This window comes from Stenella coeruleoalba (assembly GCF_951394435.1).
Source record: "Stenella coeruleoalba genome assembly, chromosome: 8".
NCBI lineage: Eukaryota > Metazoa > Chordata > Mammalia > Artiodactyla > Delphinidae > Stenella > Stenella coeruleoalba.
The window spans coordinates 52,131,643-52,159,335 of record NC_137154.1 but is presented as its reverse complement, the minus strand read 5'-3'; the positions used below and the strand labels follow the sequence as shown (position 1 = coordinate 52,159,335).

General features: G+C 41.0%; 1 protein-coding gene across 3 annotated transcripts in view; it reads right to left on the bottom strand.

The window, feature by feature from the left end:
- The window catches only part of POLD3 (DNA polymerase delta 3, accessory subunit), an 88,459-nt gene that overhangs the window by 35,765 nt on the left and 25,001 nt on the right, over positions 1–27,693 (bottom strand). The window contains exons 8-13 of one of the 3 annotated variants that reach the window (XR_013829451.1): positions 27,233–27,398; positions 24,803–24,909; positions 19,105–19,217; positions 17,905–17,983; positions 13,098–13,377; positions 11,817–12,007 (exon numbers count right to left, since the gene is read on the bottom strand). Coding sequence is in view for 1 of the 3 variants with exons in the window: in XM_079929365.1 (XP_079785491.1) it covers positions 13,175–13,377; positions 17,905–17,983; positions 19,105–19,217; positions 24,803–24,909; positions 27,233–27,398 (668 nt within the window). In the remaining 2 variants the exon portion in view is untranslated. Of the gene's footprint in view, positions 1–10,703; positions 12,008–12,475; positions 13,378–17,904; positions 17,984–19,104; positions 19,218–24,802; positions 24,910–27,232; positions 27,399–27,693 lie in introns of those variants that run through there. The other 2 variants (XR_013829452.1, XM_079929365.1) reach the window with 2 other exon arrangements.

Here is a 27,693-nt window from a genome sequence, read left to right as displayed (position 1 = left end):
GCAGCAGCTGCACAGGAGTGCCCTGCTGTCAGCAAATGACCCGACCCCATGTGAGGTACCTTTCGGCTTCGTCCTAGGCCTTGGGGAGTTTCCTGCCTCCACTGGACACCATCTCTAAAGCTTCATCTTCTTTCCTCAATTAAAATTGTCAAAGTCTTGTTGTATTTCCTGTCTCTAAGCGAGAAAATTAAGTATGGCTGGCAACTCATTTTTTTTTTTTAATTTTTATTGGAGTATGGTTGCTTTACAATGTTGTTAGCCTCCACTGCACAACAAAATAAATCAGCCATACACATGGCAACTCAGTTTTATGTTACTTGAAGCAGTGAGAAGGTCATTCTCATGTACTGACAATGAACATCAAATCGGTACAAGCTTTGAGGGGGCAGTCTGCAATGTGTCTTAAAAATGCATATCCTTGGGCTTCCCTGGTGGTGCAGTGGTTGAGAGTCCACCTGCCAATGCAGGGGACAGGGGTTCGTGCCCCGGTCCGGGAAGATCCCACATGCCGCAGAGCGGCTGGGCCCGTGAGCCATGGCTGCTGAGCCTGCGCGTCCGGAGCCTGTGCTCCGCAACAGGAGAGGCCACAACAGTGAGAGGCCCGCGTACCGCAAAAAATAAAATAAAATAAAAAATGCATATCCTTTGACACAGTAATTCTATTCCTAGGAATCGATCCTAAGGATAACTTAAAATACATCAAAGATTTGGTTGCAGTTACCCCAAATGCAAGCATAATGCTCAGGAGAAGTTTGTCTCTTATCAGACTTGCTTAAAAGTGGCTTATGAGACATTCAATTTTCAGTAAGAGTTACTATTACAAGGTATTTAGGTCCAAATCCTAGCCATCTGGAGGATTTTAGAGGGAGAAAAAGCTCTCAGCTCTGTAAAGCAATAGGGTATTGAGAGGAGTGGACTGAAATGTCTAAGATGAGGCTCTGCCACTGACTTGCCCAGTGGTCACCTGCCCTCTCTGGACCTATTTTCTCACCTATAAAATGGGGTAAAATCTGCCCATTATCTTGGACAGGCGTGTAAGGAGGGCGTCCAGCTTTCCCTTTTGTCTGTACTAGGGCTCTCTCTGTAATGACACGGATTGTCTTCCATGGCTTCTCTCTGCCTTTAGAATGACACAATCCTTCCCACAGCCTCAAGCTTCCCAACAGTCTGGCTCAGCCTACTTCTCTGGCCTCATCATGGGTACAACCTCCCTGTCAGTCACTGTGCAGTCACTAGGTGCTGGAGATAGACATTCCTCCTCCAGGGTTTTCACGTGTGCTCTTCCCTCTGCCTGAAATCCTGTACCCCCTTTGCCTGGCCAACTCCTACTTATCCGTAAAGTCTAAGCTTAAATGTCACTCTTACCAGGTTATCTTCCTGGATGATCCCCAACATGGTTAGGTCCCCCCATTACATCCTGTCATAGTGCCTGCTACAGATCCTTCATAAGGCTTATCACAATGGTCCTTCAATACCTGTTTACGCCATAATTTATTTGGTTTCCTCTCCCTTTCAAAACTTCATGAGGGGGGCTTCCCTGGTGGCACGGTGGTTGAGAGTCCGCCTGCCGATGCAGGGGATGCGGGTTCGTGCCCTGGTCTGGGAAGATCCCACATGCTGTGGAGCGGCTGGGCCCGTGAGCCATGCCCGCTGAACCTGCGCGTCCGGAGCCTGTGCTCCGCAACAGGAGAGGCCACAACAGTGAGAGGCCCGTGTACAGCGCAAAAAAAAAAAAAAAAAAAAAAAAAAACCACAGAAAAAAAACTTCATGAGGGCAGATTCTATTTCTGACTTGCTCATGACTGTGTAGTGTCAGGGCTTGGCAGAGTACCCAGCCCAGAGACACAACGTAATTTTTTTTTAAATAAATTTATACATTTTTGGCTGCGTTGGGTCTTCATCGCTGCGCGTGGGCTTTTCTTTAGTTGCAGCGAGTGGGGGCTACTCTTCGTTGCTGTGTGTGCAGGCTTTCTCTAGTTGCGGCGAGCGGGGGCTACTCTTCTTTGCTGTGCGCGGGCTTCTCATTGCGGTGGCTTCTCTTGTTGTGGAGCACGGGCTCTAGGCACGTGGGCTTCCGTAGTTGTGGCTCGCGGGCTCAGTAGTTGTGGCTCGCGGGCTCTAGAGCGCAGGCTCAGTAGTTGTGGCACACGGGCTTAGCTGCTCCGCAGCATGTGGGATCTTCCCGGACCAGGGCTTGAACCCATGTCCCCTGCATTGGCAGGTGGATTCTTTTTTTGTTTTTTTTTTTTTGCGGTACGCGGGCCTCTCACTGTCGTGGCCTCTCCCGTTGCGGAGCACAGGCTCCGGACGCGCAGGCTCAGCGGCCATGGCTCACGGGCCCAGCCACTCCGCAGCATGTGGGATCCTCCCAGACCGGGGCACAAACCTGTGTCCCCTGCATCAGCAGGCAGACTCTCAACCACTGCGCCACCAGGGAAGCCCGGCAGGCAGATTCTTAACCACTGCGCCACCAGGGAAGTCCCAAGGTAATTTTTTAAATGAATGAATTATTATCATCTTAGAGCATCAGGGATAGAGATCTAATGGCTTCATTTTACAGCTGACAAAATGAAGGCCCAGAGAAGATAAATGACTTTTCCCAGATCACATGGCCAATGAGTGGAAGAGGCAGTTTTAGAATTCATTCATTCATTCAAAAAATCTTGAGCCTACTATGTTCCAGGCACTGTCCTAGGTGCTGGAGATAGAACGATGGCCAAAGCAGGCCCTGACCTCCTAGCACTTAACTACCTGTAGTGGAGGAGATAAGCAGATAAACAAACAACACTTATATAACATATGAGGTAGTGATATCTATGAAGAAAGAGATGCTCTAAAGACAAAACCGGTGAGGACTCAAACCCATGTTTTCTGCTTCCAAGTGCAGGCTCTTTCCACTACACCACGCTGCCTGCCCTAAGTAAACAAACAAAACCATAATTTATGAGGCTCCTTCAGCTGCCTGTGTGTGTGCTTGGTGGGGTGAAACCCTCATGAAGTCCGTGAAAAAGGGCCAACATCATCAGAAGCAGCAGCTGACTGGCTTGCCTGCTAAAGCAGGTGTCCCAGCATTAGCCAGCCTGGCCTCTACTGCCTTGAAACTTCACATCTGGCGCCCAAAGAGAGAGGGGGCGTGTTTAAATAAGACAGCTATTGACCAAGTGGATTGAGGAGGGTTGGAGTTGGCTTGTGTCTGGGAATGATGCAAACCACAAGGGGACAGTACTCAGGAGGCAGACAGAAAACACAGATGGGCTCAAACTGCAGGCGTGACTATTGCCTGAGCACCCCACCCCCATCCCTGGGCGAAGCAGAGGGAGGCCTCTTCACTGCCGAAGATCTGTTTATTTTTTCATTTATAAAGGCGCCCTCTGATGCCTGTACTTGGAGAAATCGAATGTGCACTCAGACCACTGACTTTCCTCTAAACTGTTTCAAGTAGAAACGTGGTTGAAACAAGAGTTCAGAACATATGCAGAATGACACAGCAGCCCGCTGAGAGGGAGGGGTGCTGGTGGATCAAGGGGGTCATGGATTGGACAGGTGAGCAGATCACAAGGCTGCCCATTGAAACACTCCCTCCTCACTTTGGCAGAACATCAGTTTTGATAGTCCAAAGTGTTGTTTATAACATAAAGTAGGTACCCTAATAAAGATTAGTTGAAAAACAAACAAATGAAGGATGACAACTCATTTTTCTCACATAGGGAAGATTAAAGCCCAAAGCACTGCTTTGAAAATAATGATAGTAATCATTTCCTGACCAAGCACTATGAATGAACCAGACATTTCATGATCTCTCATCCTCACACTAATCTTGACATAGATATTATCTTCATCTTAGAGATGAGCAAACTGAGGCTCAGGGCAGTTCAGTGACTTTCGAGAAGTCACACTGGTGGTGAATGGGCACTGAGCTCCAATCTGTCTCTAAAATCCAAGTACTTTCTACAAAACCAAGAAGTGACAACTACTTGCTGAGAGCAAAAAGCGACCCTCTCTAGCCGCTCTGCTGCTACTAACGTGTTACTGGTTGGGAAGCCACGTAATTCATGTTGTGAGTTATGTACGACTCTAAGTAAGGGTGGGGGACTTCATGCAGAGGCTTCAGGATAGCTGGTCCCTTATTTTAGGGGTGAGTTCAGGAGTTTGCAGCAAGAACTCACTGCTAGAGTAGAATCATATCATTGTACAATCCCAAGTATAATGGCTGTTCAGTGAGTGCCTGACGTGAACCCTAGTTACGATAAGCAAGACTGCTTACTGCGCTCCACCCCACTGGAAAAGAACTCATGTCAGGAGTGGATGACAACGGGACACTCAGTCTGCCCCTCAAGTCTCCCAGCTCTACTGTATGCTAGCCTGGTGGTAGCCTCTCTTCATTTCCTAATTCACAAAATTGGGCTGATATCTACACTTCACAAAATTGTGAGGAATAAATGATAAAGTATACAGAAACACCTGGCATGGAACAGGTGTACAATAAATATGACTTTAGTCATATTTATTCATTATTCATAGGATGAGTTTGGTTGACCAGTCTGGGACTATGGGTCATTTTGGCCCAAAGAATTCCAGGGAGATGCAGTCAGTTCCAGGTCTAAATCAGAGTGTGTGTTCGTGCGTCAGAGAACAGCCTACATGGATCCTTAGTGGAACCGTGGAACCAATCCCATCTCCATGGTTTAACGAGGACCATGGCTCAGGCAAGAGCCAGAGGATTTCCAAGCATGAGATGAACCAGCAAAAGGCTAATCATTCCACATTTGAAGTCACTCCCAATTCTCTCCTGTCCTGAGTTTCCAAGGGGATCAAAAGAATCATTTGCCTAAAACTGAACTAAATCCAACCTCAAACTTGTTCATCTTGAGATAGAAGAAGCTTTTCCTCAGCTTGTTCTGTCTCAAGATGCAGGTGCAATTTGGCCTTTATGACCTATTTCATACTGGTGATTCTCTCTTCAGGCTACAAATGGTGATTTTTCTAATGTACGAATCTGAGATGTTAAACTTCTTCAATGGCTTCCTATTGCCTGTAGAGTGAAGTCCAAACTACTTAGCAAAGACTTCTGTGATCTGGCCCCTACCTACTTATTTGTCTCATAACCCACTATTCCGTCTATCACTAAACCACTTATAGCTCCCTAAACACTCTGTGCTTTCTCATGTGTCTATGTCTTTTATGTAGTATGTCCTGTTCCTTTTGCCTGGGGTGCCCTTCACTTTCCCATTTGGCAAACATCTATTCTCAGTTTAAGCACTTCATCCTCTGTGAATCCTTAATCCCTGAGGTAGTCACAGACAACCCTTCCCTGGGCTCACCCTTAGGCAGGGAAGGACATGGTATAGTGGAAAGAATATAGGTTTCAAGTCAGAAAGCCTGGAGTTTAAACTCTGGCCCTCCTCCCCGGCCAGCTGGAACACCAACCAGAGGGAAAGACATAGTCTCCTAGCCTAATGTACAGTCCACTGGTGTGGTTTTCCTTATGTAAAGACAGATGCGGGGGCTTGTAACCAAAAGATTCAGTGACCTGAACCACTGGTGAGATCATCCCTATCTGGGATTGACAATTCTAAAGGTGTAATTCATTTAACTCCTTTTGTTCCAACCTCCATGTTTGCTCACACACCATGTGACAGGAAGTCAGCTTCCTATACAGGTTTGCTAATCACAACCACTTGAGTATTCCAGTGCCTCCAATTTTTTGTTACAAATTTATTATTAAAAATAAATGCATCTCACCTTTGCCACTTACTGGCCAAATCATTTAAACTCTGAACCTCTTTTATCTTCATTTGTAGATGAAAAGTGTGAGGATTAGAGAAAATGGATTGAGCACAAATTTTGGCCCATGGTAAGCACTAATATTACAGTATCATTATAGCACATTTAAATTATTTATCTATGTCTCTCCCTCCACTAGATAGTAAACCCCTCAAGGGCAAGAAATTCATCTTTATATCTCCCAGCATCTAGCACAACAGTGCTGGGCACATAGAAACTTTTGGCAAAAGTCTGTGAGATGCATAACACGCACACATTTTGCCTTTCCAATGACTGTCAGTTCCAGGAAGGCAGAGAACTTGTCGTGTGCTTTTCTTTTATCTTTCACAGCAGCCACCATGGTTGTGGAGCAAATCAGTAAGCAGTCATTCAAGGCAAACTCATGAGTAGACCAACACATTCTTCTTCTTAGCAGTTGCTCTACAGTGGAAAAGTTACACGTTGTGAAGTCTGAAGACCTTAGTTCTAGCCCTGGTCCACTCCCTTAATGTGAGGTGTTAGGCATACTCGTTAAATGACCTACGCTTGTTTTCTGCAAAACAGGGGAGAGAAAAACCTTGAGGGCTATCACAAGGATGAAATAGGATGAAGTAAAGCACCATGTAAAGTTGGAATATAACTAAGAGGGACAAGGGAAACACTCCCATCAGGCTTTATGGTTTTCAGGAAAATGGTTCTGCTTCCTGTACATCCCATTCCAGGAGAGAATAAAAAAGCACAATACCATGATTATGCTATATTTATGTAATTTTCACATATCTTTTAGGAAAACCTGGTTTTGAGAAGACTCCCTTGGCCTAATTCAGAGCAATCAGTGGCTAACAAGTGTCCTGAGGCTGCTTTACTACCTGCATGGCTTAAATAGGGCAAAAAATGCCAAATTTCTTTTTGATTTTCTTACAAAGGTTAAGTCAAAGGCAAGGCCAAGAGTTGGACAATCTTTTCCAAGGAAAAAGTGTTCTTGATTTAAACTAAAAGCAACCAAATGGATTACTTAGGGAACTATGCTCTGTTCAGAAGAGTTTCCTGATGATCTAAAATTAATTATAAAACTTTATTCTAGCCTCTCTTTACCTTCTTCTTAACGTTTATTAGTCTACTTATCTAACTTTGTAATTTAGTAAGTATGGTATACTGGACATAACTGAATCTTTGTTTACAGATTCAAGACCATGTGGCAGGGATGCTGTAGAGAGGACTCATGCAGCAGATGGGTGGCTGAGTTAGATAAACATTAAGATCACCTTCAAATCTGACAATCTGGGATCTGAACAACTTAGTTGTACTTTCACTTGTAAAAACGAACATGAATCATCATTGGGCGGTGTGGCAATGTGAACTAATATATAGCCAAGAACAGTATAGCACAGTGGTTAAGACTGCAGGCACTAAAGCCAAATTGTCAAGATTGATATCCTGGCTCTGTCACTTGCTAACTCTGTGACCTTGAACAAGTTTCGCTATTTCTCTGCTTCAGTTTCCTCATGTGTAAAATGGAAATAAAAGTACCAGTCTCTTAGGGTTGCTGTAAGGATTAAGAGTTAATATATCTGGGGGGAGGGGCAAAATAGGGATGGGGATTAAGACGTACAGACTACTAATATAAAACAAATAAGCTACAAGATATATTGTACAACACAGGGAATATAACCAATATTTTATAACTATAAGTGGAATATAACCTTTAAAAATTGTGAATTAGTATGTTGTCCACCTAATATTGTACATCAACTATACCTCAATTAAAAAAAGAAGCTAGGGGCTTCCCTGGTGGCGCAGTGGTTAAGCATCCGCCTGCCAATGCAGGGAACACGGGTTCCAGCCCTGGTCCAGGAAGATCCCACATGTTGCGGAGCAACTAAGCCCGTGTGCCACAACTACTGAGCCTGTGTGTCACAACTACTGAAGCCTGTGCTCTGCAACGAGAAGCCACTGCAATGGGAAGCCCTCGGCAACTAGAGAAAGTCCGCGCACAGCCACGGAAGACGCAACGCAGCCAATAAATAAATAAATAAATAAATCTATTTAAAAAAAAAAAGAAGCTAATACCTTTAACATTCTTGGAACAGTGTCTGGTACATAGTAGGTGCGCAAAAAAATATGAGTTTTCCTGCTTTGCGTTAGCTTAATATATGTCAGAATACTAGAGACTGACTGCCCATGCAACATTTCATTAAAGCCTGAAAACAACACTTTAAGGTAGATGGTGTAGCTCATTCTAAAGATGAGGAAACAAGTTCTCGGAGGATAAGTGTCTTACCTAAGCTCAGTGCCTTAAACAGGGTTTGAATCCAGAGCCCTCTGCCTCCCAACTTGTGTTATTTCCATCACAGCACCCTGCTTCCCCAGTATGTCAAAATTGTTGAGTGTGTGCAAAACTGAGTTGAATTCATGCTGATCCAATGTATGTAGATCCTGTAAACTGCCTTTTGGAATAACACTGGGTACCTGCTTGCTATCTTGTCAATACTCTCATTTTTAAGGTAGGGCAGAAATAACCCCATTAAGGATTCACTTTATCATGGTTTACTTATACAATGATTGTGTAAATGGTGATGTTCAAACAGCTAGATAAATATCCACTAAAGGGACTTCCCTGGTGGTCCAGTGGTGAAAACTCTGCACTCCAATGCAGGGGGCCTGGGTTCGATCCTTGGTCAGGGAACTAGATCCCACGTCCCGCAACTAAAGGAGCCCGCATTCCACAACTAAAGACCCCACATGCCACAACTAAAAGAGCCCGCATGCTGCAACAAAAGATCCCACGTGCCGCAACTAAGACTCAGTGCAGCCAAATAAACATTTTTTTAAAAATCCACTAAAATGGTGAACCTTCCTTAGCCTGTTTCTTGTCTTAAATTCTTTGTTATTCTTTACACAGGACTATAAATTTTCACCCATTATGATTATCCAGGTTCTCTTCTGAATTAAGTCCCTCTTACCACTCATCTAAGCATCATCTCAGTTGCTATCTAATGCTATTTAGTGTGCCTGTCCTCCACTCCATAATGATAGCCTCTGAGCTCTTGCAATCCCTCAAGTATCTTATCCAGGACTAAACATAACTAGTATTCAACAACTGTTTGACCCTCTGGATTTGAATGACCCAAAGTAGATGCTAAACAACGTGGTTTTTCCATTCTTCAAGAGCAGTTCAATAAACGACATAAGAACCTTGAGAAAGAAAGCCTTAAAAGACTGAAAAAAAAAGAAGTTATAGAAGGACTAGCTGTGAAGAACTTTGAATATTAAAAAAAAAAAAGAGGGGGAGAAGCCAAAGTGAAGCCTCAAGAAACAAGGAGTCTGGCAAAAGCAAATGAGAAAAACGGGGAGAGGTGGCAGAGGAGCCACATGATATTTAGGGTTTGAAATGAGGGGGAATTCTAGAGTTAAGGTGGGTTTGGATCAGAAGCCTTCCCAAGTTTCTCAGGCTAAAGAGCCTGGGTGGCAATCTGTGGGTGGCCCACACTTAAGAACACAAAAAAACTGGACACAGATACAAATGGTGAGAAGTATCACGCAGCAGGGAGTGGCAAGAGTCCATCCTAAATGCAGTCATTTGGGTACAACGTGCCCTTCAGAGAGGGCATAGTGACAGCATGGGCTAATTTACAGAGCCGCCAGGGTAATAACTCAAAAAGCAATACTGCCTTCTCACAACAAAACGAGGCAGCCCCAGAATGTTTTGTGGTGGTAAAAAGCTGCATTACAGCATACTGAGATCCCGGAACCAATGAAAGGAGACAAGTTTACCAAAACGAGTCTTGACACAGAGTACGTTTCTGGCAAATACATTATTATGCACTCACTCTACTCAGGTCCTGGAGCAACTATTTCGTTTCCTTATATGGCCCTTCTCTTCAGCTCTCTCCTGTATAATAACTAATGTCTTCTTAGAGAAACAAAGAAAAGGAATAGAACTGTTCCACTCGTCCTCCTCCGTTTTTTTCAGGGAAATGAGTAGAGGCTCATATCATTGAGAGTGTCAGAGAAGAACTACCAGTTTTTGATATCACTTTTAAAAAACTGAAATCATTTCTGCTAGAGAAAGCTGCTTTGATGGGGGGAGGCAAGGGAAAATACTGCAACTGCCTACCCTGACTGCCAGAATTAAGCAGTCTTACTTCAGCCAGAACATTTTTCCTTAATTCCATTAGAACTTTAATTTGAATACTACTAGAACTAAGATACGATGGGCAAGCATGGGTAGAAACACTCCCTATATGGCACACAAAATCAAAGAAAATGCCAGCTGTCACGCTGAAATAAAAATCAACTTCTAATGTTACTCCTCTTCTTAAAATTCTTTGATTGGCCCTCGTAGTCTTCAAATAAAATCCAAACTCCTTAGCAGGACCCCAACTTCACTTCCCAATATATTTCCCTCCCTATTCCCAAATTCTAATAGTCCATTGCTCCCCAAAAGTCACATTCCTCTACCTGGAAAATCCTTTCCATTCCTCTTTGCTTGGTAAAATCCTACTCATCCTTCAGAAAAACTGCTTGGCTTTCTCTCCTTCAGGAAGATGTCCTCAACACCCCCCCTCCTATGAGCTCTCTGAGGACCCTGCGCTTATTTATCATTGCACTCACCATGTGATGCTATGATTTCACTTTACTTTCTTGTCCCTTCCACTAGTTCCTGAGGACAAGTGCCAAATTCTAGGATTCTACCTTCTAGTGCTCAGGACAGAAGCGTGACATATAGGAGATACGCAATAAATGTTTTAATGAATAGTAAATATAGCCATCTACGAATCTCACTTTCTCTCAGTAAGAAAATATACTCTCCAAAACCTTTCATAAAATAAGGTAACTATCTTCCCTCTTTGACCACACTGACAGCCAGAATGAATATTTTGAAAGAGTGTAACATCTGGGTCATATCCTTGATAACATTTCAGGAAGTTGGTGGCTGACTGCATCATTTATGACATCAAGAAGAAAGCCATCATTTGCAGAGCACCTACGTGTGCCGAATTTATTCTGTATACACATTACTTCACTCTTGGTGGCCCATGGTAACTTGTTTGAGCTTTATTTTGATAAAGAATCTGAGGTTTAGAAATCTGCCCAAGGTCACAGAGCCAGCAAGTGGTGAAGCCAGATTAACACAATGTGCAAGATCAGGACTAGATTTTCTTCTAAAGGAACTAAAAAATGAGGTTGGCTGAATCTAAGATTTCCCACAGGACTGAAAAAATGATGAAGACAGCAAATAACTTGTCCATCTCAGACTATGGGTATGCAGTTTTAACAATATAAACTGAAAACCAGCCTTGTTCCTGTTCAGAGTTTAAATAACTGCATACACTGTTGCCATCCTGTCAAGTAACAGATTCATCAGACAATCAGTTTGAAGCACTGTTTTAAAACAACTTCTCAAATTTATTTAACTCATGTGGATAACATGGTAGAGTTTTTTTTTTTTTTTTTTTACAAAAAGGAAACAGCCAGCACTTACTACTCAATAAGCCTTGCAGACGGCTCAGAGTGTAGGCAGCATACTGGGCACAGTGACCACAGCATTTGCATTATGCTTGCAAAGACAGAACTCCACCAGCACCAGAGTTTTCCAATTCAAAATGTGATTTAATTAGAGATCCCAGCATGATAATTTTTTTTTAAAAGGCTGGATTGTTGCTTTTTTTTCCTTTAATTTTCCATTTCTATTTAGAAAAATGACTAGAGGCAATGGCGAAAATAACCATTTAAAAGGGATTCCTCTCCAGAAGTTTTTTGTAAAGTTAAATCCAGCCTTTCCATCCTTCTCTCCATCCTTTTACATTTAAAAAAGAAAGGAGTTTGGAATGTGTCAACCTTTACTCAGCTTGCTGCACAAAGCCTCAGCCTTCTCAAGTTGTAGACGTAATGCAATGCTGGGACTAATCTCCCAAACCTCTGGTTTTAATCAAGTCCATGGGGTGCCTGGCTGGAGGGCCCTGGGTGACAGTTGCTAAAGAAGCTCCTATTAATCTAAGGTCAGTCACAATCCTAACCTTAAACAGTAGACGGCTGACTGCATCACTTACGACATACACCAGGCGAAGGCAGAAGGAGCAAGAAGCAAGTCAGACGTCCCTCGTCTGTTAAGTCATGAGTCACTCCAGCAGCTGAGCCTGTGTTCCTTTCCCCAGAGCTCACTGTGCAAGGTCACCGCCACACCACCTCCATCCCCTGAGCTCACTGTCCAGCCATAAAGGGAGGTGCTTCCAAGTTATCACTGGAATAAATGATTTTCCATAAGTAACAAATGAAAATGTTTAGATCTACCAATGACTCAGTCTCTCCATCTCTTCTTGGGGAGCCTGTACTTCTAATCATGTGAGGAAGTTAAAAATACAGAGGAGCAGCATCAATAGACAATGTGCTTTACCTCTTCCTCATTACCTTCCTGGAAAATTGTTGTTTCTAACATTCAGTTTCCTTGAAAAGGAGAAATTTTACTTAACTGTTGTACGTTGCATGTAAGAAGGGACTTCTCTTTTTAGCCTTCATTTCACTGTATGGGTTTCCCTCTCTAGGTACTGAGAGTGGGAAAGGGAGAGAGAGGAGGAGACAAAAATCACAAAGTGTAGTATAAAGCACAGCCTGTGTCAGCACCATGACAAGTCCTCTAATGTCATCAATGTTGACTCTAAGTAATTTCTGGTGGGGTTGAATACATCATTACATTTCTATTTGTGCTCTGCCTGAGGCTTTTCCCTAACCACTAATTGCGAATAAAGGGCTCAAGAGTAAGAGCTTTTGTGAAAGGGCTAGAACACAAGTAATGTGCTGGTCTGTGGCCAGGTGTCAGTGTACTTCATAATGGAGGAAAAGAGGATTACCGGGAGATTTTTGTTTCAGCCTTTAGTCCAACCAAGATTTAAAAGACTTACAGAAAATGCTTCACACAAAAGTTTGGTAGTGGGGAAGGGAGGATGGGGAAGTGGTAAACACATCCAGTAAAATTCAGGCATAAAAGAATACCCACACAAGTCCACAAAATACAAAAGAACACGGAGGATCACTTCCTGAGCCATAAATGGATGGATAAGGGCACAGGGTGGGTAGGGCACAGTGGATTAGCCACTAACGGCTTCAGTGATAATTCTGAAACCTGTTCCAATTTATTTTTGGAATGAATTCTTCTCCTGGACAGGTCAAAATTGTGCTTAAAAAATGTTGGAAGATAACAGCTTTTGAAATATTCTTTTGCCTCTTGCTTCCAGGTGATTTCCTTTTTGTTGAAAACCAGAAGCTGTATAAACCTCACAGGATGGAAAAACAGTCTTTTGATAAAGATGAGGTGAGGTACTGGATGAACTTACACAGTAAGTGAGAGTCTGTATGTCTTGGTCTTGTCCCTTGACCACTCCACATCTCTGGACCTAACAGAGATGGCAGTTCACTTCCTCTGGAAGAAGCCAGTAATGGACACTTGTCTATTGGCTTTGCCCAGAGCAGCAGTTCCTTTCTTTGGGCCCTTTCGTTCCTCTTTGGGTTCCTTTTTCAGAGTCATGGTGGGAGGTCTATGTACAGAGGAAGTCTTCATCTTAAGCTCTTCTTCACTATCTGTGCAGGATTCACTCTCGTAGACCTTTTCAGTTACTGGAAGAATAAAGAAAAAAATGGGATATGAGTGGGTTGAGTCATTTAGAACACAGCTCTCGAGAGAGAATGAGATGTCTGGTTCACTCCAATCCCCTCAGACCCACTGACCAAGGGAGGTGTGCTCACTGACCATTGCAGCTCAATCCCGCTGGGAGATCAGATCCCGCCTCAGGGAGGAAGCAGTATTTTGAGCTCACACAGCCTCTAGCTGGGGCTCAAAATCAACATTCACCCTTACTCTGTCACTGCTATGCCCCATGCCTTTAAGTGGGCCTTTATCATGTGGTTGCCCAAAACCTGCATTTGGGCCTTGGTCTATGCTTAGCTAACTTGCTGAGCTCTACATAAGAACTGTCTGCATCTCAAACACCTACTTCTACCTCCATGCTTTGACTGACTTCTTCAGTCTCACCTCCCTGACCCACAGTGCCTGCCATTTCCATCACTGGTTTTCCTGGTCTTAAGCTCTGCTCTACCAGCCAGTCCCCATCCTACCTAGCCAGACTCACTGCCATGGACCCTCCTGGCTAGTCCTATCCTGATGTCACCCACTGTGAACTGGAGGTTAGCTACTCAACTATTCAGTCCTTGGTTCTCAGTGACCCAGGATTTAGTAATGGTCTACATCATGAAGAATGACTATCTCAAGCAAACTTGGTCAGATGACAAACTTGATAGTTTTAAGGAAGGACAACGATAAAATGAGAAAAAGTTCCCAGTGTTTTTACTCCCTGTCAGCCAAGGGTGTATTGCGCCTTTTCTCCTACCAATAAAATTCACTGATCCCTCCCCACTGGAAACTTTAAAAAAAAATTATACCAGTGAGGAGTCACTATAAGGAAGCCCCAAAGGGCACAGGTAGACAATCGCTTCCAACAATGATGTCCCAGAACTGATGAGGGTCTCTTCAATACTACTGCAGTGCACACACCAACCGCAAGAAACAGTACAATGCCACCCTCCTGTGACTTTAGAGAGATGCAGCAGCTGTACAGTCAACGTCATCTAAATCCTTTCTCAGCAAATGATGGAAAAAGGAAAACACCTTTTCTTAGCTGAATAGAGAAACCTAATATGCATAATATTCAAATGAGTAAAGTGAAAGGTATTTTTTCCCACTAACATACAGTGATAGTTTTAAGCTCTCGATTATTGATCATTTTTTTCTAATAAAATATATCCGCCGAACTGTTCTAGAGGCATAGGCTTTGGAATCAAATACACCTGTGTTCTAATACCTAGTCTGTCACTTACATAGTCTCAAATTTTAATGTGTATCAGAATTACTTGAAGGCTCATTTAAACATGTATGGCTGGGCTTTATTTCCAGAGTTTTAGATTCAATAGGTCTGGGGTGGACCCAAGAACTTGCTTTTCTAACATGTTCCCAGGTGATGCTGATATGCTGCTGGTCTGGGGACCACACCGTGAGAATCACCATTCTTTGCTCCCCTGTAAAAGGTGATATACTGCCCTACAAAATGTACAAATACACCCAGTAGTCTTTGGCAAGCACTCTTCAGTGCTATATTTTCCTCTTCCAATGGGCCACGCTGGAGGTCAACTGGCTATAACCAGTGGAGTACTCCTTCACCTTATTCATCTATTCTTATTAAGGTTGCATAATCAACAGTCCCCTCCCTAAGAGTTCCTAGGATTTGTCATTACTTTCAACAGCCTAGAAGTCACTTTGGCTGACCCCTGTCAACTAAGAGGCTAAAAAAACATTAGTAAGCTTTAAATATATACTAAGCGTTCTTGAAGATCTTAAGGCTCCACAGACCAGAGGCATTAGAATCTCCCATGAGCTTATTAGAAACACAGAATCTCAAGTCCTAACCCAGGCCTACTGAATCAGAAATTGAATTTTGTCAAGATCTTCAAGTAATGCATCTACTCAACAAAGTTTAAGAAATGCTGCTCTAAGATACTTCAGGAATTTCCATGGTATACTTGTTAGTTCAACAATTATGATCCCAGAACATCATCCCCATCCTGATGCAACTTCCAAAGCATTACATAACTGGATTTTAGAACAAAATTATGAGCTGTTATTTACTCAATATCTCAAATTAGGGAATTCTAAAGAGCCACCTACAGATATAGAAAAGACAAGACTTGCTCCTCCATAAGTTATATTATGTATTCAAATGGTGGCATGTCTGTAATATTAAACTTCAGCATCAATTAGCTCATTATTTCATGACTAACCACTGGTTGTCTCATTGCCGATTCTGTGCAATGCACTGCTTGAGGGAGTTAAAAACCAGTCAGGGCAGCACCAACAGAATTTCTTAAGCAGAACACTTTGTATATACCTTAAGAGCTAAAAGGAGCATTTCTATATTCAAAGCTGTGGCTACTTCAAACTACAGAACAAAGGAGGTTTCAACTTAAAAATACAGGTCCTTTATTTTAGCTGAACAACACGCCACTTTTCTGGGCTGCCATAAAAACAGGCGCAGTTTGCATGGGTAGAAGAATTCTTTTCCACTCAACTGTTTTGCTCTTAGAAATCCACCCTGTCCAGAAGTCCACCCCAAATTTATCTCAGGGGCCCAACTCCCCAGTCCCTGTAGTAAACTCACAGAAAGGGAAAGATCAGCTTTTTAAGCCCACAGACCAACCCCCATCCAGCACAGGACAGGAGAAGCCCCCTGTGCTGGTACATTTGGAACAGTCTGAGCAGAGAGAGGAAAGCAGAACTCCTTTATTGGTTACAGGAGCCAAGATTCATTAGGTTGACCTTGGACTAAAAACCTTAAAAAAAAATGTGCTATGTGAGCACAGTTTTCATTGTTGCATCCAAGGCTCTTAATAGTCCTGTCTGGAGACAGGAGTACAAAAAAGTTCACATCCCATACCTGGCCAAAACTTGAGTACTATGTTTTGAACAAAGCAATAGGTAATTAGCCCCAAATTCCCAATGAACTCCCATAAAGATATTTTTGACACTTTTCTTTTGGGGTAGCAGGAGGGAAAAACTGGCACTGATGCTTTTGTCCTCTTAAGTTTAAAAGAAAAAAGAATTAAAAATTCAACAGTAAATATGTAAATTACCATTAACAGTCAAACCAAGAGGCTTGAAATTCATTACTAGAAGACTAACAGCAAAAAACAAACAAAACAAAAAAAGACCAAAATCCAGAATTCATAGGCACAAGAAAGTTATCACTGAAAAGACAGAAATTTCCTGTGTAAGGAATTTTATTCCCAATCACATGCTACAATTAAAATGGCAGAGGCCTTTTCAGATGAGTGGGAGGTGGGGAATGGCAGAGGGCTCGAGACTGATGAAAGGTCTTCACTAGTTTTTTTTTGTTGTTTTTTTTTTTTGCGGTACGCAGGCCTCTCACTGTTGTGGACTCTCTCGCTGCGGAGCACAGGCTCCGGAAGCGCAGGCTCAGCAGTCATGGCTCACAGGCCCAGCCACTCCGCGGCATGTGGGATCTTCCCGGACCGGGGCACGAACCCGTGTCCCCTGCATCGGCAGGTGGACTCTCAACCACTGCGCCACCAGGGAAGCCCCCTTCACTAGTTTTAACAACCACATTGCCTAGGGAAAGTTGATTCTTCAGAGTCTATCAATCTTTTTAAGACAAAAATTTGAACCAGAAAAGGAAAATCAAGGAAGGGAAAAAATACTTCTCTAGGAGAGCCAGTGTGTGGCAGGTGCCACAGGAAAGGAGAAATGACAATTCTCGGCTATCTCACTGACAAGCGGTTGAAGAGCCTAAACCCACAACTTTTTACAAACACAAAAGACAGTACCAGGATCTGAACATCTCATCGGGCCTCAAGTGCTAAATCTTAAAAGCCCCACAGAAGTCAGTCAATCGTGGTAGAACAAGCTAAAACATGGCTGAAGAATCAAGCAATGACTTGAGGCCTGAATTCTAATTTCCCTCTAGGCCTCCATAAAAAGCACATGCTGTTACCTAACATGGCTTACAAGCAGGAAACATAAAGGAAGTGATTTGGAAGAGTCAGACCCCTCTATAGAACAAATGGGACAAAACACAAAGAAGACTCTTGACACTCTCTTCAGAGTCTAGTCTTCTATAGGAGCTTCTTTTCCACTGTTCAAATGTATAAAACAAACATTCAAAAAAAACCCAAATGTTTCTCAGTGTCTATGATTTAAAATTGGTATTGTGGTTTCCATCTTGAAAGTGTTTTTTAAATATATTACTTCACATGAATCTTCACAACAATCCCACATGTAGGCAAAATGGTATTTCCCCTCCACTCCACAGATCAAGAAACTCCCCACCAGAGATGATGTGACTTTTATGCAAGATCTCAAGCATATTACCCAAACAGAAACCCAGGTATTCTGACTTTAGTTGTAGTGTTCCCTATATTCCACTACTCAAAGTGTGGGCCACAGGAAAGCAGCCCAGCACCACCCGGGGATGAATCATGTGCATATTAAAGTCTGAGGCACCCTGCTCTGTAAGGGATTACGGTGCTCTCCATGGTAATAACTCTATCTCTGGATTTGGAGTCAAAAAATTTTCTTACCTATGCAGCCCTCCTCGTCCACAAAGGCTTTAGATTTTAGCACACGTTTTCGTTTTCTTTTGTTTTCTCCACTTGAGCCCTAAAAGATCATAGGAAGATCAGAGGATACAACATTAAATTGACCAATCAAGCTACAGAGAAAAATAACAAAAGTTTTTTACTCTATAACAATCACCCTCCAATATTCTATGACGATAAAAAGTTAAACAAGTTATCTACAAATTTCCCTTTAGGGGATCAGCCCAACCACAGACAAGTTACACTCATTGATACTTCATTGTGAGAAGAAAAGTAGCATGTTGAGCAAAGAACTGTGTTCATTCAGTCAACAAACTTTTGTTGGGTAGTGCAGGCGTCAAGGTTAAAAAGACCAATAGCACAAGGGCCTTAGTGGAGGAGAGAGACAAAGAAAACAGACCATTGCAATCCATTGTGGTAAGGGCTTTAATGGAAGGCCACAGCAGATACTATGGAAGCACTCAGGGAAGGCCTCTAAACCAGACCAGAGGTCTCCATGGCATCCACCCTTGCCGTGGATACCTGCTAGTTCAATCTTGGCACTGCAACATTACAACTGTCTAATTTAGTATCAAAAGGTATTACTTATACCAACTTCCTTTTCTCTCCACTGGTCTTCCACCCCATTTTCTCTTCAGCTAATGAGGAAATCAGTGCAAAATTTAAATGAGTCTTAACACAATGAATTAAGGAAAACTAATATTCATAAAGGAAAAAAACCACCCATCTTCTCAGTCCTTCATTATCTACACTAACAGAATCAGACAAGAGCCAGATGAAGATCATTGAAAATTGTATTTCCCCATTTGCAGCCCTTTTCTTGAAGAGCAACAAATCTGCATAAGTTGTTTGTTCTACTCTGTCTTTCACACACTCTGCTGCAAGACTTCACTTTGCACAATGCCAACAGGAGTTGGGTGGCACAGCTGCCCTAAAGCTGGAGGGAATGAAAAACAAAAGAGCTCCCAGGATTGACTTTGGCCACATTCCTGAGATGACACCTTATGGCTGAACTCCCTCTTCAGGTGAGAAGAGAGGGAATGCCCATTCTGCACTACCTAGAGGAGAGCAGGACGAGACAGGAGCCGGCTACTGACATCTGTGAAGTGTACAGCAGCGAACTAACGTAGCAGAGTAGTTTTATCCTTGGGCGATAAAGGACACATCCCAGTAAAGTTGTACCTTGACAGAAGGAGGCTCTGGCTCAGTCTTCGGCACTGGTTCAGGAGATGGAGAAGCAGGAGGAGGTGGGGATGGTGACTCAGCTTCATGAGCCCCAGGAGAGTCTAGTATGACTGAAATAAGGAAACAAGCTTAGATAAGAGAACTACAGCAGTGTCTGGTACAATGCCTTCTCCACTGGCTCTCTAAACTTCCATGTCCAACAAAGGGTATTTTGCAAGCAGTAATTCAAGACAACCAAGGACTCTGCAATTATATAACTATAAATATCTTTAAAATACATATTTTATTAATTTTCATACAAAGAGAATCAAAGAATCAAGAATTATTAGAGCTGGAATATACCTTAGAGATCATCTTAGCTAAGCTTCTACTTTTATAGATAAGTCAAAGTATGAAGTTGTTTTATAAATATCCACTGATCAAAAAAAAAATATATCCACTGATCATCTACCATGTGTCATGTATTTCACTTACATTATTTTACTTTATCCTCACAACAAACCTAAGAGACTAATACTATTATTCATACATTAGAGTTGAGTAAACAGAGGTTCAGAGAGGTTAGTTAACTTGTCAGGGGCACAGAGCTTGCAACTGAGGCAGGAAGTTTTAGACCCCAGTCAGTCTGATTCCATAGCCTTACTATTCCAGCTATCCCACGCTACCTTACCACTCAGGGCCAGACATTTTCTCTTAAGATCAAGTAAGTGGAGATAATCCTCAGATTATATCAAATGTGAGTACCTTTCATCTGAAGAGCTACAAATCCATTACAAATATATTTAAAATACACTGACGCATCCACATTCCTTATGCTTATGTCACTAAAATTATATTGAGGGAGAATGCTTGACTAAGGCAGACAGACATAGATTCTAGCATATGAATGTGGGCAAGTTGTAAAAAAATCTCTTTGAACTTCAGTTGTATAAAACAGAAATAATAGTTAACAGTGATTTTGTGACTGTGGTCTGAGGATTATTTGCCATCAGTTGAGATGTATGTTAGACTGAAATTTTCCAGCTGATATTAAGAGCATAAACTGGGGAGTGGGGAAATCATCTCTGACACAATGATCACAATTACAGCTCTAACAACTAGGACTTGCTTGTTAATATGTGTTTGGGAACTACTTCTCACTTGCCTCACTGATGAGGCTTATTTTGCTACACTGAGATTAGCAGGAAAGAATATTTTAAGGAGAGAAATATTGCTATGGAAGTGGTACCACCTGAAACGACAGTACCACCACAGGGATCCCATCATTTCTGAATAGTTCCAGAAATAGTATAAGGCCCATAAGAGAGGAAGTGAAAATCCTCAGCTGACCTATTGATTAATTACCACAAAGAAATTGCTGGTCAAGGAACTGGGTAAGCTGCTTAGCCTCACCTGCTCCCTGAATCTCCTGGCTGTATTCAAATTCTTAGCACAAGTCTTGGATCTGAAATTCTCCCAACCGATTAGGTCAGTGTTAAAAATTATGACAGTGGAGGGTTCAAGGCCAAATGACCTAAAGAGGTGAAGCAGAACAATAGCCAGAAAGAAACAATTATACACTTCAAGTATGAAATGGGCCCCAAAACTTTATAAGCTCTAGGAAATAAAAACATAAAAGGAAAGTGGTCCAGCTATTAACCAGCTCTGGGAGGCTGGAACATGATGGGAGCTCAAGGAAGCAAAAGTCCAGTCAAACCACAGAACCAAGCACACGTTTTTCTGAAGGTATAGCTATTAAGAAAGCTGTGTCACAATGTGTTACAGTGGTGGGAGTGAAGTTTATGTGGTGAGGATGCCAAAAAAAAGGAATTTTGAGTACTCTCAGTAATAAGTTTAAGAGTTCTTACTCTATTTCCAGTTCTGTAACAACCTGACTTAACCAAGGAAAACACAATCCCAGTGGCACCCTCTAAGACCCCTCTCACTGCACTGTATGGACTGTTTATCTACACTTCACCTTCAGACTCTAAGGTCCACACAGGCAGAGGCACCATGATTTCCCTAGCACTGAATATACAGTAACAATTTCTTTTAAATAAAGGAAAAGAATCATTTTCTGAACTAAATTTGGGATGATGGGCTTCTAGGTCAAGGAAGATTCAGCATATACCTCCTTCTCCCTTCCACACACCCCCAAAGAGAAACATTATAACGATAATAAAGGAAAGAAATGTTGTAACCCTCTCATAATGGGGAAGAGAACACCAGAGGAGCCAAGAGCTCTTAATGAATAAGAAATTTCAACAAATCCCTGGAACATGGAAGGCAGATGGGAAAAAGTTGACAAGGGAAGCATCAGTCAATTAGGTGAGTCTGATAGGAGAGGTTACTATATATTATAAAACTTGTATTTTATCTGATTTTTGAAATTGTGTACATGTATTACTTTGTTTAAAAAAATTTTTTTAAACAAAATATTTTAAGAAAGGAAGGACAGGGAAAACAACTAGAATTTTCTGGACTTTACAAACATTAATCATTCATTTTCATAATAACCCTACAAAATCACTATTACTATTTCTGTTTTATATTGATACAACTGAGGTTCAAAGAGACTTTTTTAAAACTTGCCCACATTCATATGCTAGAATCCATGTCTGTCTACCTTAGTCTTTATTACCAAGCCAAGCATTCTCCCTCAATATATTTTTAGTGACATAAGCATAAGGAATGAGAAACCTCACTCACCCCAGGAAAGCAACCTTTGTTGGGGCAGCATAAGAGCTGTGGTAAAACTAATTGCAGGGATCCAGTAATGTAACCACTGTTTATCAGAGAGTTTTCTGGAAGAGATGGGTAACTAGGATTCCTGAAAATCATTCATAGCTTCCTTTAACCTTTAAAAAAGGGGCGGTGGGTCATTTGCTTAACATTCTCTATAAGCAATTTGCAAGGACTGAAAATGGTAGCAAGGACTGAAACATACCATTTAAAACTTTTTCCTAGCAATATAGATAGTACTCTTAATGTTGTTTCTCTCTGGGTCTGGCCTTTTCTTGCTTTACAAAGGGAGTATGTACAATAGAACTGCTAAAGGTGCTTATGACTCTGCCAGGGAGAAAGATAAAGGAACAGTCCCTTGGGTAGAGAGTTAAGGATATGAAGTTGACGGGAATTTTCTGAGAGAAGGTACTTTCAAGTGTGTTTATTACCACACTTAAACGCTTACTGAATTTCAATAGGAAAAGTGGGGTGAATAATAAGAAAACTGACTCTATGTTAAGCACTCTCCCGGCACTTTTGACGCAGCATCTTATTTAATGTTCATAAAAGGCCGGCACAGTTTGTGATAACATCCCTATATGAGAGACGAGAAAACAGGAATTGATTAAGTTAAGTAATCTGCCTAAAGTCACATGGTCAGTGGTAAAGGTTAAGATTTAAACCCAGGTCTGTCTAACTGCAAAGTCTCTGCCATTTCCTCCACTCCCGCTGCTCATGTACTAACTTCCAGCTGAAGACAGCATATTGAACTAATAGTGTAACAGAAATAAAACAATAATAGGTTAGAGACTGTATGAATGTTTAAAATGAAATCCCACTGGCTTTGAGACAAAGAAGAAATTTAGGAATAAAATGGCAAAGGTTTATAAATTTAGTCAGATGCCAAAAATTATCTTTGCCAGAAAAAAAAATCTGAGAGCCTCTGCTTTATATCATCTGCTATTATAGGTTGTCCACCTCTTTCACATTTCTTCTCCCTTCCAAACTAAATAACCCCACTCATATTTCTAATCACTTAAGGGTATTATTTTTGTGAGCTAAGGATCAGAACTACAGAGAATATTTCAGAAGTATGTAAAGAGTGTTCAATCAACCACAGTAATTCCTTGACTTAGAGCTGACTCCTTCACTAATACTAGAGTATCTAGTTTACTTTTTTAATGTACATTAGGATGATGGCTTCAAAGACTTTTTTAGAATCTTCTTCAAGTTCTTTTCCTGGTTGGAATTTAGGGAAAACTGTTCCAATTAGCACACATTCCTAAGTTACTTGCTAAGTTATTTTCCTGTGTGTCTGCATAGATTTGCCTCTATTTCCTTCAACTCTTAACCAGTCAGAATGTTCCTTGATGGTTGTTTCATCACACACTTGGGAATCTTCCTTTCTGTAGTCTTGGTTAAAGCATTTTGATAAATGACATGGAATGAGTATATAGCAACTGCTCCACTGGGATGGTCACAATACCCTATCCCTATCCATTCCACAGTCAATGGAAACCCTAAATCCATGGAAGAGTCAAAGATGTACCTCTGCCATAGACATATTCAACTTTCTTGTACAATTTCTTATGTATATTCATTTCTTTTGCATTACTGTCACCTGTATATATAATTTGTTTTTTCATTCACTTGAGCTAATATCCCCCCACTTTTGGGGAGCCTCTGTTACCATTTTTAGTGCTTCTTAGTTTCTGGTAAAAGTAGAATCTAACAAGTTTAGCTTTGTCCTTCAACAGCATAGCAGGTTCCTTTTTTTGCATTCATTTTTCTTTAATCTCTTTTTAGTGTCAGTTTGTTTGCTCTTGTCTACCTTTATATGATGCTGAATCCCTTTGGACGATAGTTCCCCTGGCCATTACCAAAAATGTTTTATACTCATTAGGCCATGAATTCATGGAGAATCAATCACAGCAGCTCAAGCTTTTCACCACTGGTTCTCAAGCCAGCCTTTTCAGGATCAAAGTAATCTGGCATATCAGTCAAACCCAGGTATTGTTCTCTTTGGTCTCCTCCTTTTTCTGTACACTTTCATTTACACATTTTGGGAAGGATAATTGAACTGGCTCTTAGAATAATTGATATTCTTTTAAAAGGCACTTAATTTTTCAGGCAAGACTCTTGCCCTTATTCTGTTCGCTTATTGTACAACAGTGTCTACAACTTAAAACTGGAAGGGTTCACAGTGTCATTCCCTCTCCACAATGACCATACAGATTCTTCATCTTAGCATGGTTTTACTTATGTGGTACAAAACACCACCAATACCCCGATGCCTACAATATCACCCATTTTATAAGATTCACATGAAGGTACCCAAAGGAAGAGCTCCATTTTATTTTTTAAAAAAGAAAACGTCCTTGTTAATAAATAATAATCCTTATTCTCTTTCCCTTTGTGTTTGCTACTTTGACAAATTACCATAAGATTATGGTTCTTGTCAAAAGGTTAAAGTAGCTTTTAAACAGAAATAGGTACACTGTGTCTCTCAGTGCTAGGATTACTATTGTCACTGTGACCCATAATAAGTAAATTTTTAGCTCCTTGAGCCTAAAATCATCATAATAAGAACTGACCCTTCTGTGGACCAAATGTTTGTGTTCCCTCAAAATTTATATATTGAAGCCCTAATCCCCAATATGATAGAAGTAGGAGGCGGACCTTTGGGAGATAATTAAGTCTCGAGGATAGGGCCCTCATGAATGAGATTAGAGACACAAGAAAGATGATTTCTCTCTTTGCCACGGAGGATACAGCAAGAAGGTGTCTGTCTACAAATGAGGAAGAGAGCTCTCACCAGGAACTGAATCAGCAGACACCTTGATTTTGGTCTTCTTAGCCTTCAGAACTGAGAGGAATAAATTCCTGTTGTTTAAGCCTCTCAGTCCATGGTATTTTTTGTTATAGCATCCCAAACTGACTGAGACAATCCCACTAGCCAAAAATTAAAATTTTAAAAATTAGCAATGCCCACCTTCATCTTCACTGCTATCAGACTCAGGAAGTTTGATTCTTCTCCTCTTTTTCTTCATGTTTTCAGTTTCTTTTGTCTCATCGTCAGATACATCCACTTGCTTCCTCCTGTTGCCATTCGGGAATAATTTAAGCATGTTACACAAAATAAAAATATAAGTATTCATGTGTTACTGTCAGCCTTGCTTCATAACTCATGATCTTAATTCCAGAGGGTAGAAAGTAAGAGTCGTTATAGACCCATAAGGATACTCTGCTAACTGACCACAGCTAGGTCACTTCATGGGGTAACCAGAATAAAAACTTTCTCTAGCTCTCTAAAGACCACTGTAAGCTACTTACCAAGTTATTGAAAAATTTTCCAAATTCCTTCTTACTTCCCCTACTGGCCTTTCAATCATTCAACAAGCATTAAATAAGCAGCTAGTACCTACATAAAGACTTTTTGCTAAATGCTCAGATGCAAAGATCAAGAAAATACCGTTGTTCTAAAGAAGCTCTGGCAGGAAAAATGGGCATAAATACCACTAACTATAAAATACAATGTGATAAATTTTACTGGACAAATAACCTAGATCCATCTTGACATTATTTAGCTCCTCTGTCTGGATACTCCACCACACTATTCATTCAATCAACAATAATTTATCAAGGGCCTAGTGTGTGTTATAGATACAAATAAGTACAAGACATAGTTTTTACCTTCAATCTTATTTCTTATGTAACTAAATATCAACTTATTTTTCTACCTTAAGCTAGAAAAATAACAAATTAAACCCAAAATAAGTAGAAGGAAATAATAAAGAGCAGAAATCAATGAAATAGAAAATGTTAAAAGATAAAAGTTATTTTTCAAGAAAAGATTAATAAAATTAGTAAGACTTTTACAAGAATGATAATGAGAAAAGTATACATTACCAATGTTAGGAATGAATGAAGAAATCTATAGTGATACCTACAGATTCCATAGATACTCAAAGAATAAGGCTATATATATTATAAACATTTTTATGCCAATAAACTCAACAACTCAGATGAAATTCCTTTAAAAACACATTCAAAATTGACCCCAAAAGAATAAGAATATTTGAATAGCTCTATTTAAAGAAATCAAATTCATAATAAAAATTTTCCCACAAAGTAAACTCCAAGCCTGGGTCCACTGGTGAATTTTATCAAACTTTTATGAAAGAAACAATACATACCTTACACAAACTCTTTTGGAAAACAGAGGAGGAGGAAACTCCTCTCAACTGATTGTATGAAATGGGCATAACTTTGATACTGAAATCTGACAAAGACATTACCAGCCAAGAAATTAACTGATTATAGCCCCCATAAATATAGATGCAAAGAATTCTTAACATAACATTAACAAATCGAATCTAGCAATATATAAAAAGGATAATACATCATGACCAAGTGGGGTTTATCTCAAGAATGCAAGGCTGGTTTAACATTTGAAAACCAGTCAGTGTAATCCACCACATGAACAGAAACACCATACGATCGCCTCAATAAATGCAGAAAAAGTATCTGTCAAAATTCAACACCCATTCATAAAACATTTCAGCAAACTAGGAATAGAAAAGACTTCCTGAATCTGGTAAAGGGCATCTACGAAAAACATACAGTTAATGTCCTACTTGGTGGTGAAATCCTGAATGCATTCCTGGCAATAACCATCAACAGCGAGTGTCGTACCCATCGTTAGAAACATTTTAATCCATCCCTATCACATGTTCCTAGGAGGTGAGGCCCACTGGACAGAGAGCTCTGACTCTCTGAAACGTCAGCATTTTGTTGATGTTTTCTAATAGCGTAGCCCCAATCTTGCCACAAAAGTCAAGTATGTCTAGGCCTATCAGTGCTGACAGTGTCCTTTAGAATTTCTTTCAACAGACTAGCTCCTACCAACTATGAGGTAGTGTCTCAAATTCCTGGATTCATTTTTAACAGCTTGCGTGCTTTTTATTTTCTTTTCTAATTACATTTTACCACTTGAAAAATAAACTCATTGATATAAAAAGAAAACAAAGAACTTTTTCTCTTAAATTTCACTGGAAACAGTAACCCCTCATTTGGCAATCTGAGGTGAAAAACAGACACAGAGACATACAATCAGGCACACTTATGCCATATCCACAAATATAAAATGAAGTAAAGGAGAAGACAATCAATTTAAACGCAATGGGGCCCAAAAAACTGGCTTTGGGCCCTAAATCATCTGAACTGGCTGATTCAAGTTCTGCTTCACTAGACAAGCTATGGAGCTTCTCTCTTCATTTTGGTTATGCAGCTGTATCCCTAAGGCTATCCCTAGTAGGATTTAGTGCTCAGCTGAAAACTCCCTGCTTGTCAATAAGCCCAAAAAGACCTTCTCACCCCCAGCAAAGACACTCTTCCCCCACAAGTAACAAAATTTTCCTACCTTTTTTTTTCCTTCTGCTGCATCTTAACAGGCTCTGTTTTTTTGCTAGATTTCTTCAGGCCCACAGGGGCTGCCAGCTTTGGTTCAGTGACAGACAGTGGAGGTTGCTCCACTTTTTTTTCTTCTTTCACTGCTTGTTCTGAATCCAAATTGACTTTAATTTTATCTGTAAATAAAGTATAGCAGACGACATATAACCCCATCGTGCAATATTAATCTATCATTCCTTTGACAGTTTACTAGGTGCCAGGTAATATATTAGGCACAGGGGCTAAAGGGATAAAAAACAGTCCCTGTCCTAACAGAGCTCATGGTCTACTCAGAGAACATTTCTCCTTTCCAACTACCACTCTAGCTATAACTGTTTTCATTTCTGCCTCCTGCTAATCCCTCATTATATCACAGCCCCCAAGCCAAATGATAGTAAACGTAGCACTTAGAAAAAAATGAATACAACTTTA